This window comes from Botryllus schlosseri, chromosome 10, assembly GCF_051294905.1.
Source record: "Botryllus schlosseri isolate E-star chromosome 10, Bs_hap1, whole genome shotgun sequence".
NCBI classification, from domain to species: domain Eukaryota; kingdom Metazoa; phylum Chordata; class Ascidiacea; order Stolidobranchia; family Styelidae; genus Botryllus; species Botryllus schlosseri.
In genome coordinates, this window is record NC_137245.1 from 9,078,424 (window position 1) to 9,092,688 (window position 14,265).

The following is a 14,265-nucleotide window of genomic DNA, read 5'->3' on the forward strand; positions in this document are numbered from 1 at the left end:
TCCCAGGTCTGATCCGCGGCTCGAGCCTCTCGTATCGTTCGCGCGTGTGCGGCGCACGTGACCGCGCTACTGATCCGTCTCTTCATTTGCATCCATGGAGTTATCGGCAATCATGCCGCTGCGCAAAGTGCGGTGTCTGAAATATCGACGATAACACCTTGGGCAAAATGACGTTTAAATTTGTTATTGTTATTGTTTTATAAAGCCATGACGTAACGAATATTCGATGACGCGTGATTCACAATCGGCCACGGCAAGACTCCCGGAACTCGCGCGCCCGCTACCGGATCGACACGCGACGTCCAGGTTCGCATGACGTCACCACCGCGAATCTCACGCAACAGACTTTTTGGTGGGTCGGAATTTTTCTTGGTACTGCATTTTACGCACCCTTCGGGGTGTTGCCCTACATTGCTGCAATTACAAACATACCAATCGTGAATTTCATTGTTCGAAACTCTTGTTCACATGCGTCCGTGCTTCCAAAAATCGATATTATTGATATAGCTATAGCCTAATTCAGTCGTTATCTTGCAAAAAAATTTCGTGCTTCGCACGACCAGGGCCTGATTGCGCACTGCACAGTTGCATGACATATTGTGATCAATTTTAGAGCGTATTAATATAAGTCTTGTTTGCAATGTTACCTAATTCGGTTCGCTCCTATCGACGACTAAAAAAAGGTTATCAACATTCCAGTTGCCCGCGCAATGGTTCGTAAATCTCAGGTGTCTCTTTCGTCGAAAAAGTTGCCCACCCCTGATATAGATAAAATTAGACATTACTTGCAAATTACAACTCAGTTGCAGAGGGTAAGAAAATCGCAATATGCGTTTTCGCGATGCAGTCAAAATTGATGCAATTTTTGGAATTATACCATGATACTGTGACAGAGAAAATACATCGGCTGGTTTTGTAAAATTGTAAAAATGATGTAGATATGACCAAACGATGCTCCCCACTTTACAAAATTAAAAATATTTGTAGTGTAGCTTAGCTGTTTGGGTCGAACAAATGATTAAGAAAGACTGCAAGTCCCAATCCTTGAATACTTGATTAAGTACATGCAGACTAGACATAGGCTATTGTCTTTGACTACTTAACTAAATTCCATTTCTGACCAATGTCTATTGTTAGTAGTAAGAGTGTTTGTGCTTGTAATCAGGATAGTGTGCAATGACAAAATTAGTAAGTTCAATTTCTTTATTAGTTGCTGAGTCATACGTATGAGCTACACTTGAATTTTTTATCTACATTTTTATTAAACAGGATTGGATATCTGCCATATTTGAATGATTCATACATTTCAAGATATTGGAGAGTCCATGTTATAAAAACTTGAATAAGGAAGGATATTTAGCAAATTTTTATTTCATGTTAATTGCATAGTGGATAATTCGAGCTGTGCCACAATGAAACAATTTAGCATGCCACAGTTAATCATATGTTTGCATATGTTTAATGGTTGTATGATAGACTGATAGTCATTCAACCGACAATGTGGCATATAATTTTCGAAGTAAATTGGTAATAATGCTGGAGTCGGAGTCGGGAGTCGGAGTCGGAGTCGGTACGTTTAAAGATCCAGGAGTCGGAGTCGGAGTCGGAGTCGGTACGTTTAAGAACTCAGGAGTCGGAGTCGAAGTCGGTATATTGAAAATGTGTGGAGTCGGAGTCGGAGCCGGAGTCGGTGGTAAAATTTACCGACTCCACAGCCCTGTAATGTGCATGCCTCCTTTTTACTTCGCCTAGGCTAAGGTGGGTGTAGGTAGGTATGAGGGGGGTAGTGGGGCTTAGCTACTCGGATTTTTGCCCCAGGACGATAGCTGGCGATAACTGCTGCTGTACTATCTGAAGGAATTACAATTCTTTATATATCCCTGCTGCTTGAAATCGTGAATTCGATGAGCTAAGGTGGGTGTCTGATCTTAAAGGCTACTCCAAGTTGTTTCGACACCTTCCTGCCTTTTCATTGTATCGCAGTCTTGTGATGTTTTGGAATGATGAAAATATTAATAAACCTGATTGATTGATTGATTGATTGATTGATTGATTGATTGACTCACAATCGCCTGAGAACCCTCGATTCCGGAGATTTAGGTTTCCCATTCAATGCGCATTGTGCATGGAACCTTGTGTGTTCTTGTGGCATTTGCCCAAACAACCAGAGACACACGGTTTTTAGTTTTCTTCTTCCCTCGGATGCTGCTGAGATTTCCGAATGGCATAAGCAAGGTATATGTAGGTAGCAGACGAAAAACAACTCTGTTTCTTCAACCATGTTAAACACATTTTCAGGATCTTACCGTGCAATTATACCACGTGTAATCATTCAATGCAGCTAAAATCTTTGGGTCTTACTTGTCCACTTCATCTCCTTCAACATGAAGAAGAAATTTCAGCAATCCTTGACGTGCTCTGAATCGGTTATGCCTCTGCCACCACGCATGAAATTCTCTTTCGATATTGATAATTATTGAGCTATTTGTTTGGGTGTGCAGGGGTGAGGAGGAAACGGGAAGACTTGCACGGCGCATGCTATCAATCCAAAGATATAGAATATCTTCCGGCTCAGGAAACCGATCAGCGGATGCTCGAAACTTTTTGTCTCTTCAGACATTAAAGCAGAACGCTTTCGAATAACTTCCCGGTTTTTCAAAATCTTTCGGATAGCAGCTTCACTCATGCCATACTCTCTTGCCATACTTCTTTTACTCGGAGAGGACGGCACACACAACTTGGCGATGACTTTCAATGTTTGGGATTCACTTTAACGCTTACCTTTACCTGACATCATGCGAACGAGAAAATTGTACCCAACAAATTACTTGTGGTGTACTGTACACTAGCAGAAAAGAATGGCATACAAAACCACACACGAGCAACGCATCGTGAATGACGTAATAAATGCAAAATTTGTGCATTGCGTACCCTAGGTGGCTGTTTAACTGCTAAGTTCGCCCTACCACATAAGTTCGCACAAACTACCCAGGATCAAGTTGCGTACTTAACCGGGAGATGACTGTAATTGAAACATGCTAGGGATTAATTGTAATTTTAATATAACTGTAAAATAATGTAATTGATCTAACTGTGGTGTCCTTACAATCCGAACCCTTAAAACAGGGGTCGCCAACCTTTTGGTAGTCACGAGCCAAATTTCGAGTGTACAACTTTTTTGCGGGCCGAGGTAGATGTTAGAATGATAGGATCGCAACTGCGTGTCGTTCGACATCCTCCTATCTGTTCATGACATCGCATTGTGTCTTATCGCATTGCACATTGTGTATGACTTGTTCAGATGAAAAATATAGCTCAACGATTGATTGATTGATTCCAGCAAGCAGAGGAAAGACAGCACCTTTATTGTCACACCCCCTCAGAGTGGTAAACCCGTTGAAAAGTATGATACACTTTCGGTTGCGAGATACACCCGATTGATAAGTAGCCTACTGATGTAGTCTACTCTACAGACAATCTCCATCTCCTACTTCAACCACCTTTGTTTTATGGCGTAACAATAGACTAATACCATGTAGGATAGCAATGCCGCATTCTTTCCAAGCAGTGCTGCACTGCAGATTGAAACTCATTATGAAACGGCGGGCCGTATTCTTGTGATAACTGATTATGATGTCGCGGGCCGAACGATTTCGCTTGGCGGGCCGGATCCGGCCCGCGAGCCGTAGGTTGCCGACCCTTGCCTTAAAACAAATGTAAACTATAGAGGGACATTATGAGTCACGTAAGGAAATAGCAATTTTGAATCGTGTGCATCTAACGACTAGACAACGTAATCCAATGACTTTTCATGACTCGATCGCGATTCCGTTGTAGTAACCGATATAAATACACAAACGAATCTGGAGTTCTGAGTTACCTCTCCCGGCGCCTTCTATGTCGGACTTGGTTCGCTACGGATATAAAGTATGTGAGAGTATTTGGAAATGGTATACATGCACATAAAGGGGAGTGGATCAGGATCAAGGAGCGGATATGAGCAGGATTTCATCGATTTTTAGCCGGACTGGATCCAGATTTGGAATAGGTTTTCAATGTCAAATTTTAGGACTTTTCGACAGAAATATGAATAATTAGAAGGATTTTGGCAAGATTGTTTTGAACTCTGAATTGGAAATTCTCCGGCCGATTTTTTGTCAGATTCCGAATCCGAATTGAATAACTTTATCCCAACGAATCCTCATTGTAGTCTTTGCAAAGGTTAGCGGAGTTATATTTCCTTGGACCTTTCACATAACAATTTTAAAGTGCTACCAGTGCTTTAAGAACGTTTTTACTGTCCGTGTTTGGTTGTCGAGCGGATGATTTTCTCTTTCGACTTGAAATCGAAACTCACGTTTTGTCAAAACTATACAAAAATATCCGAAGCAGAAGTTACAACTATCCGAAAATATGCGACACAAAATCTGCACTGGAATCCGAATCCGATCCAACCGTCTCAAAATTGTGCAAAAATCCGGTCCGAACCCTATGCGAGAGTCCGTCCGATTCTCATCACTGGTTCACAGTCACGGTGATAGGTATACAGGAATTGCGCTCACAAAAAATGAATTCATGCTTCCTCCACTGTTGCGATATATTCACGACAGCATAGCCTAGTCACATCGCGCCAGAAAACGTTTAAGCGATTTATGAGATGCTATGAGGTGTATAACCTCATCTATACTTGAATACTGCATTATCTCAACATCACACCGGAAGAATTTCGAGCTGACACTCATAATCCCTCGCGACCTATCAGAGATGAGCGGGTTTGAAATTTATATGTCCTAATCCAATCCAAATCTGAAGCTTCAAATCTTAATCCTAATCCAGAAACTTTGTCTATTCCAATCCTAATCCTTATCGGATTCGAACTTGTAATTCCACTGAACAAGCCTGCATGTTATGCCTATAATTCTGTAAAAATAAATAAAACGCTTGATTAGTGCCAATTGCCAAAATACTTGAAGAAGCTTTGATTGGACGAAAAACTTGTCACCGTTCGCCACAAGACACAATCTTCCGAAAATCAGTATATCCAATCCAAATGCTAATCCATTAATAATAAAAAGAAACTCATATCCTAATCCGCCAAAATTTCACGAATCCGCTTATCCCAAACCCTAATCCTAATCCACGCTCATCTCTGCGACCTATTGAAATAAATTCAACCAATACCCAACTGGAGTTTTTCTGCCGCTAGGGGGCGCAATTTCAAGTACTAAAAAATATCAACAATCACGAATCGAATCATTGAAATGAATACTCAAGTCGGATTCAGATTCGAGCACTCGAAGCGTTGTGCCCCGCCCACAGCCGCACGGTTTAACTTCACGAAATAACGGTAAAAGCAGCTTGCTCGTCGTCATCGTAATGAACGCGAAAGCTCCCGAGAGGACAAGTCACTGGTGTAATCATTTCCTGTAATTGGCTGCCTTACTTGAATAGTGATACTGAATAAAATGGTCCTTCATTTCCAGAATTGCCACGTGGGTCGTGGAACCTCGCCAAAGATTCTATCTGGCCCGTCGGTCGAGAGTTTGCCTACCTGACGTCGAGTCTCAGCTACAAAATGAATTAATGCCCCAGGTCGTGATCACACTATCGTACTCGAAATGATTGCAAGTACAGGAAAAAACAGATTTTTACTACTTAGAGCGTGAACAGAAACTGAAAACACACATGTATACAAGTTAGCGATCTGCTTGAACAGAAAATAAGTGATCACGATGTCACGTAGTCCCGCAATGCGAACATGGGCCTTTGTCAGACATTGGTCAAAATCATGCCATAGGAAATAATTCAATTGCCAAAACGTAAACGCCATGCCTAATCTGCAATTCCGCACGAACGAATTTTAATCAGAGCAATTCGCACTTCGTCGGTATCCAAAGGACCCCGGGGTGAACGTAGTTCCTTCCACGTATAATCCGGGGGGCGACACTTTTGTGAAATCATAGAGTTCCACGGGGTCCGTCCAATTACGTAAAGCTCTCCATCCAGAGTAAAGGCGTCATAAAATGTCGATTGAGATCGGGTGTGTGAAATGTCCTTCCACGGATTCCACGGACCTTTCATGTCGTGGCTTATGACGGATATACCCTCTCCGCCAACGGCACAAACCTTGCCATTTACGAATGCCAATCCGAAGGAAGCGGGAAAAGTATCCGGCAAAAACATTACAGATGTCCATAGTTTTTGCTTTTCACAGTAATACTCTACCATGCCCGCGTACGCATAGCCACGCCGAGCTTCTGCGCCACCAGCGACGTAAATCCGTGTTCCAGCGACGCAACTCGCGAATGAGGATCGGCTGTATGACATTTTTTTTATCGGCTGCCATTTACCATCCTCTCCAAATACTTCGACACCGCTCCTAGCTGAAATGCATATTCCATGTCGTGAACAGAGCTGGGATCCAGTTACTACCTTCAAGTAACAAGCACAACGTATCATTCCATATTTCTACTAGAGTCACGTCAGGTCACTTATTTTTGGAGGTAATTCGAGTCAAGTCGATTCAGGTCGAACTTCCGTAGTTCGAATCACGCTTCCAAGACATTGTATTTTGAAAGATTATGTTGATGTACAGATATGGGTCGCTATTTATTCAGAGTTGAGTCAATTTATTTGTGACATACCAACGGAGGCTGAATAGTATTAGGATGCGAAATCGATGAATGACCGATTGCTTACACGGGTCACATCAGCGTGTCGCGAACATCAATCACGTTCAGTTACAGGGATTTGGTCGACACTGATTAGTTTAATTTAGACTTTGAAGTGACTCGAAAATTTTGCCTCGAGTTAGCGAGTCGTCCCAACACTGGTCGGGAGTGACGGAGAAAGCTCATGTCACTTATATATCAATTGGATTAGTATATTAATGAGTTTCCAGCTGGATGAGCAATGTTGCTTTGTTACACATAAATGATACTAAAAATGTATCAATTCAGGCTATCAATATGCAGACTCCTACCAACCACTTAGAATGGCACAAAGAATACTGTTATAGGTTAAGAAGGGATATGGGGGTTACCGCTCTCACTATAGTCACATCTAAACATCATTGTATATATGACAGTGGCTCTTAACCGCTGGAACCCCAGTTGTTCTCCGAGTCAATCTCAGAGGCTTCCTGGAGGTCAAGACACACACTCAACTCATACACACAGTTCCTTTTGTGTACCCGAAATATATAGTTATGTATTAGATGTGTGTTATGGTAGATTTTTGTATTTATGGGTAAGAGAAAATTCGGCGTTCACGAAGGCTTGCTGATTAGCGGAGTCCAAGCTTTCACCAGGTCACTGTATGCTACGAATCCATGCAACATAATGATATGGAGTTATTAACCACTGTCTGTATTTGCAAAGACGGATCTGAAAAATTGAATGTTCTTATGCAAACATTACGTTGACTATATTTTCAGTGTAGCCGCGGCCTTTATATGCTATGGAAAATTGCAGTATTTTAGGGAGAACACTAACATCGAATGCTCATGCTCAGGCTTAACGCTCACTTCTCAAGATCTTGTCAGCGCCAGACTTGTCTGTACCTTTTCCCCCAATCGCGTACAATCTTTCTCCGACGACGGCGGTGCAGAAGTCCGCCCTGCTGTGCGTCATACTTGTCCCTGGGCTCCAGGACCCTGAGTCTCGGTTATACAGTGACACCTCACTTTCGTACTGTATTAGTTCGCCTCCACTACTAGTAGGAACCTTGACAATGCCGCCTAAAACCCAGATGTCGTTTTTGAGAGTTGCAACTGCGAAGCGCGTTCTGAGAACAAAATGTGTTGTCGACATCACCACTGACGACCTGACTAATAAAAGTGGCAACAGATGACACCTTTGCGGTCCTTTCATGCGGTTTTGCTCCGGATACCATTTGTCCTCGTCGAAATCGTAGCGTTGAAAATTATTAGTCAGAGTAGCAGATCCGCTTGCCACAGCGCCTCCAATGACTCCAAGCATGTACAAATTGTAAGACTTACAACTGCATTCTGTGTGAATACAAATCCGCAATGTCGTGTCAATGATATTCATTACTGGGGCAATGCGCTCTGAATATGATGTCGTCTCAAATCTGAGATAAGTGGGAAATATTTTAGGCGACGCCCAATACCTTGGAAAGCCACCGTATTCAAACAGCAGGTGAATAATTTCCACGAGTGTTACCTTTCACTCTAACTTATCTCTGTGACGGTATCTATCTATAGGTCACACGTCATCGCTTATTACCTGTGAAATTCCGGGCACTCATTTCATTAATAGCACGCACCATAGTGTCCTATATGGTGTGGACATAAGCAAATCTCACGGCTCATTGAAATTTGTCTACGTCACACTTTCCATTTGGCTAAATGCAATTTGACGGTAATTTTCGACCGGCTTGCCGAGCGCGAAATTATATAAAACTGGTATCAATCGAAAGCTACCGCTGTACTGATTGCGAAAATATAAATTTTATTCTGCTCGTGGTCCTGGAACCCCCGAAAATCAGCCCCAAATGTTGCAGCGTAACGGAGTTCGATATTGTGACGCAACCGAGCTGCCTGGGAGCAAATGAGAAGCAGCGCGAACCGCAAGCGTATTGGCCATTGCCTCGCAACCGATTGAGCATTCACACTCTCATTCTCGAGCGCACTTGCTTCTGGGCTGCTCAGACGGCATGGTTGCGTCACGATACCAAACTCCGATTCAATGCAATATTCTAAGCTGATTTCGGGGGTTCCAAGACCACGAGCAGAATAAAAATTATAGTTTCGCAATCAGTACCGTGGTAGCTTTCGACTGATTAATGCTCGGCAAGCCGGTCAGAAACTACCGTCAAATTGACTTTAGCCAAACGGAAAGCGTGACGTAGACCAATTTCAATGAGCCGCGAGATTTGCTTGTGTCCACACCATGGAGGAAACGATGTTCTTGGCGCGATCAGGCAGAGAATTATAAATATACTTTCGAGTTGGTATTATGAAGCAACGGTCTCTTACTTATCACAACGGTTTAGTTACGGTTAAGTAAGCGTTTGGTAAGCATGGGTCAAGAAGCGAAGATGCGTGACCTTGATACAACAGAGATACGCTACAGAGGTAGAGTGGAAAGTAACACTGGTGAAACTGTCAGTTTGAATACGGTGGCATTCTGAGGAAAACGTTTGCAGTCAGAAATGCGTTCCTCCTTCCATCTTTGGGTTTTAGACCACATTACCAGTTACGAAAGTTCAAAATTTACTCGGGTCCGGTATAGCTCTCACTCAAACTGTAAGCATGACTGATATGGACAACCGAGCATCCCGGGCATTATGCCTCTAGCCAAGACGGGTACATACTGTTAGTCTTGTATATAATTTATATATAAATATAATATATAGCACACTTTTTTCATTATTGTATGGATCGAAACAGCCCTAATTCCTTGGTTGAACTAACGTAACTTATACCGGTTTCTATGGAGATAAATACTATTTTCGTTGAGAATGCGATTCTTAACAGTGTACAGGTTTTGCTTAATGATAAAAGTCCGACTAACTGCAGTAACATCGCATGCACAATACACATGGTTTACAATATGAATATCAGTTTTACATGTAAAAGATGAAATTTGGTACACACCAGTTTTTGGCTTGTTCGTCATTGCTCGTTGTCTGAAATACTCCTCTTCAGCAGGTGCCGCAGGGTGGTGCCTCGTGGGATTGGATGGTTCAGCACTTGCCATAATCCAAGCATGAAAGAACAGGTTTATAAAGGGAAATAACTTGAATAGTTTAAAAATAGAGGATGGTAATTCGGGGCGCAAGTTATTATTTCATTGCAATATCTTGTTCTTTGTTTTGTATAGCGATTATGCCTTAACCAATATTCGACTAAACATTTTGACAGGAATAATAAAAATCAATTGGTTACTTTGGCGCTTCAGATATGCGAGGGTTTAATATGCGTGTGCTATGTGCCGTTCGGAACCACCATCCTAATGAACACTAAGCTCGCGGCCAGCGAAGCACTGGAATTGGCAGACCTGATCTCTGTTGCAACTCTGAACGGAATTTGTGATACAGCAGGCATATATACATTTATGCATACCCAATATTGACGCTTAAGAGGTCGGGAACCTATGGCTCGCGAGCCATATATGGCTCTTTTGGGTATAAGATATGGCTCTTCAACAAATTGTTAATTTCCTAATAAATTTATCAATATTGCAGCAACTTGTTAGTTAATTTTCATTAAGGCCAGAATAATTATTCTCGTGGCAGCATAAATATGTCTTTGGGAAGTCAAGACAGTGGGGTATCCAGGGTTAGAGTCTCGTATCCCCCTTTTTAAAATCCAATCCTCAGATTTCGATCTACCCGACATCGCGCGCCTCAAAATTTTGAATTGCACGATACCTTGATTGATCAAAGTTAAATAGCAGACATGGCGACGCTTGTATGACAATGCAGTTTTCAAATATACATGTTTTTTCTGATCTATGCCGAGAAATGATATCATATGCCTTGGAAGTGACATTCACAATTAGAAATTTGAATTACAACGCCATTCCTATCCATGTTCTTGATTGGTAAGAATCTTTAAAATGTAGGTGTGTAGCGCAACGTTTTGTGTGCCGAATACTGGAGAAGTCAATCAATATTTAGATATTCGGAATCAGTGCGACAATAAAATTCGATAAATATCAATGATTATAAATTCTCAGCTTTTTGCGATAAGTTGCGCTGTCACAGGTGAGGCTTGGTCCGTATGTGCCTCACCTGTGCATTACTTCTAATTTCGCGATTTATTTTCGAACAATAAATTTGAAAATTGCTTCATTCTGGGAGTACAAATTTTCAAAATCTAGTCATTCGTAAACATCGATAGAAAATACCAGTAATCATTGAAGGTTTCAAATGTATGTACTGTTGTAGTAATCATGTTTGGCTCCTCGTATGCGCTTGTGACCAGAGGAAAATGGCGCACACTGCGAATTCCATGTATTAGTGCCGCCAATACGTCACGAATTTTTAACTGTGACATGACAGTTGATTGATATTTATGGCTCTTTGGGAGTTACATGTGAAAATATTGGGTCAATATGACTCTTCGGTCAATAAAGGTTCCCTCCTGACCGCTGCTATATATTAGAGGCCTATAATTACAGTCGATCAACGCGGGTATGGCGTAACAATTCGGCAACCTCGGTAAAGCCCAGAACCGATACCATATTACATCACATGCACATTGCGCAGTACCAAACTGCCAAAATAGTTTATTTCACTATCCAATGCAACAGTCGGAATTAGCCCCGATAAACCCATTACGCTGCAAGTCAGTATCAAGCTACATAAATCCTTTGCGATTCGGCCGTTAGATTCGCGCAACCCTCTGCTCCGAGACGACTTTCTGTAAAAAACAGGTATTAGACAATTCTGGATCAACTTTAGTTCGGAAATCTTAAAATATATCCCGCTTTCACGTAAGCGATGTCACAATGCAAGCATTACCCTGTCGCTACACACTCTAAATTCGACAGCGTTTCCTGGGCTCAGACGGATTCGGTGTGACTACTAATTGCCTCTTGTAATCAATTATCATGATGGTCGATCCGTTGAAGACATTTATGTGTAATAGAACAGTTTTTCCTAACTTTTAATATCATGTGGAACCCTTACGCTAATTTGCAAGCCTTTGGGGAGCCTCAAATTTTGATGAGTCACAAAAACAAAAATTTATCGCACATCTAATGCATTACCATAGATTACTTTTACAAAAAAGAAGTTCGTATCAAACGAATGTTAAAAGAATACATCGATTAAATTATGAATTTCACACAAGATGAAAACAGTATGATGAAAATGTATTGTATTTAGTATGAATTCTGCTATTCTCTTCCAGATATTAGTTTGAAATGCGAGGCTTCGCCTTAAAAATCGCCATCGTATTGTTCGGTTAAAACGCAATAGCATGATACCAGTTGCTAAGTAGCGAATACGCTCATAAATATTGGAGATAAAATCGACATACCAGAAGGACGGGGTTCCGATCCCAAACACCAACCTCTGCTGGGTACGCCACTGCACAAGACGTACCAATACAATAGCCACAATTCAACTACTGATCGCTTCTGCTTTCCTGTAGCAAACTTGGACAGCTATAGATCAATCCAGTTGTTTATAACTAGACTCATTAGAGCGAAACGATAGTAATCTAATTCTATTCTCATTTGTTGAATGTAAACCCGAATATAAACCTGACACTGGTCAAGGGATAATCTTCAACAACTATAGTACAGAATTGAAACGAACATTTTATGTCAACAATCGCATCAACAACTATGACGTCACGGGCGCACCAATGGCATCTGCCTCTTTTTGTTGTCGGTGATAACGATGTCGTTCCACACCGGTGCATGTATATGATTCCAGGATATGTTCTCGCTCGTGGAGCGTAGTGCTGATGTGACTGTTATGTATTTTCCATTTCTGTGTATAGTAGCTTCTTACATAGACGCCAATTTACGAGGTGACGCCAAAATGCTCAAACGCCCCAGTAATTAGTTTAATGATGCGAATCGATGCGACCTCGTTAGAGACGTCGGCGATTGTGATACGCGCGTGCGCTGAGAGGCACGATCTCTTCTCTGGATTCGTTATTATTATTTGTTATTAACACGGCCCAGTGTGCAATGCACGGCATTGAATTACGTTGTCAAATATTAATGCATCCAGGACCGTAACTGCCGCACCCCAAACCCCCAATTTGGGGAGGGGCGAGCTCGAAGTGGGCCCAAAATTATTTCTTCAATTAACATAGATTATCGAGTATTTTTATGGAAATATATGCAACTTTTTCAAATTTTCAAAAAATTTTCGCGCTGTGCGCGTCAAATGTATTGATTATTGGGTACCCTTCCAATACGCATGAGTTATAGAAATGGGCATTTCGGCGTCCGCCATTATCACGCCATGACACAGCACCATATATGAAGTTTTAGATGCCATGTAACATGTGACTCCGAAAAGTGTGCCAGAACGAGAAAACCTTGACGGAAAAGGACTGCCCTTATGCTGACCGAAAACTGCGATGTATATACAATACATATATGTTTAATTGTCCATAGGCGCCTAAATGGCTGGTGCCAAATGTTCCTGTCCTGGTAATCTGAACCCCACAAGACGAATGCCATCTTGCAGAGAAAAATTATTTGCCATTGCAGAAATCCAATTTGAAATCGTGTGCGTCTTTTAGTTTAGTACGTTAGGGCGATTCCAATATCTTTTGACATAGCAGACAGGCCACGAAATACCATCACGTAACGAGGTCATTATAACAAGGGGTCCGCCCGAATATGTTTTAATTATTATTTACGGGCCCCACATTTTCCAAGACATATCTCACTCAGCTCTATCGGTAAGTCTGATTGCATGAGCAGAGAGAGAATAAAAAATTGACAGCAATATATATGCAATTCACGATCATATTGACTGTTTCAATCATGAATTATAGAAGTTTTTCGCGCTTTGCGCAGTTTATGCAATAAAAAGCCGACTATCTAAACCAGGGCCAGCCAACCCGTGGCCAGCGAGAAGGTTTTGAGTGGCCCGCGAGGTAATTTTAGAAATTAGTAATATTCCCAAAAATGGATTGCCCAGATTGTGAACCTGCATGGTCAGCCAAAAATTTGATTAGTCTGGCCCCAACACTTGGGATGTGACGACTAAAATATCAGTTCCGACGCATTGGCAGATCCATGGGCCAGACAAATTTTGGTAGATATTCGTGCATTACAATAAAGCAGAATATTCTGCGGTAGATTTATCTAGAGTAAAATCTTCTTCACGCTTTCCGCGATATGTTTTCACTCGATTTGTTGCTTTTAATATTGTTACCCCTTCCTGAAAATTAAAGAACGCCTAATGCGAGGGAAAGTGTCGTCCCACATGCGGCCTTGCGTTTGCACTCGCAGAAATACCGTCGACGATGAAACAGATAAAGGCATTGAATGATTGGCGCATGTTGGCCGAAGCTTTCGATATCGATATGTCCAGGCGCCGAATAGTCCAGTTCTTGCAAACTGAGCCCAACAATACATACTGCAGACTCGCAATATACTGAAGTAACAATAATATTGACCTATAAACTTTGAGAATTTCTCGCGCTTAGCGCGGCTAGTGGCCCGCGTGATGGTTCGTCAAAGGAATGTGGCCCTTCGGCTGAAAAGGTTGGCCACCCCTGATATAAACAGTACAACGAATTGGGGTGATGGGTAGCGGTAAAAA

The 14,265-nt window shown here is 41.8% G+C and overlaps 1 protein-coding gene across 2 annotated transcripts; it reads right to left on the reverse strand.

Moving 5' to 3' along the window:
* Positions 1–5,622: 5,622 nt before the first annotated feature.
* Positions 5,623–10,463, reverse strand: LOC145448939 (kelch-like protein 23). Of its 2 annotated transcripts, XM_080327390.1 has the most exons (4): positions 9,620–10,462; positions 7,855–8,008; positions 7,526–7,785; positions 5,623–6,383 (listed from the first exon to the last, which is right to left on the reverse strand). In XM_080327390.1, the coding sequence occupies exons 1-4, from the start codon at positions 9,720–9,722 to the stop codon at positions 5,833–5,835; spliced, it is 1,068 nt and encodes a 355-aa protein (XP_080183516.1). In that variant the 5' UTR covers positions 9,723–10,462; the 3' UTR covers positions 5,623–5,832. The 2 variants fall into 2 exon arrangements, with proteins under 2 accessions (XP_080183516.1, XP_080183517.1); XM_080327391.1 differs by lacking the exon at positions 7,855–8,008 and having other exon boundaries at positions 7,526–7,738; positions 9,620–10,463.
* Between the last annotated feature and the right edge of the window lie 3,802 nt (positions 10,464–14,265).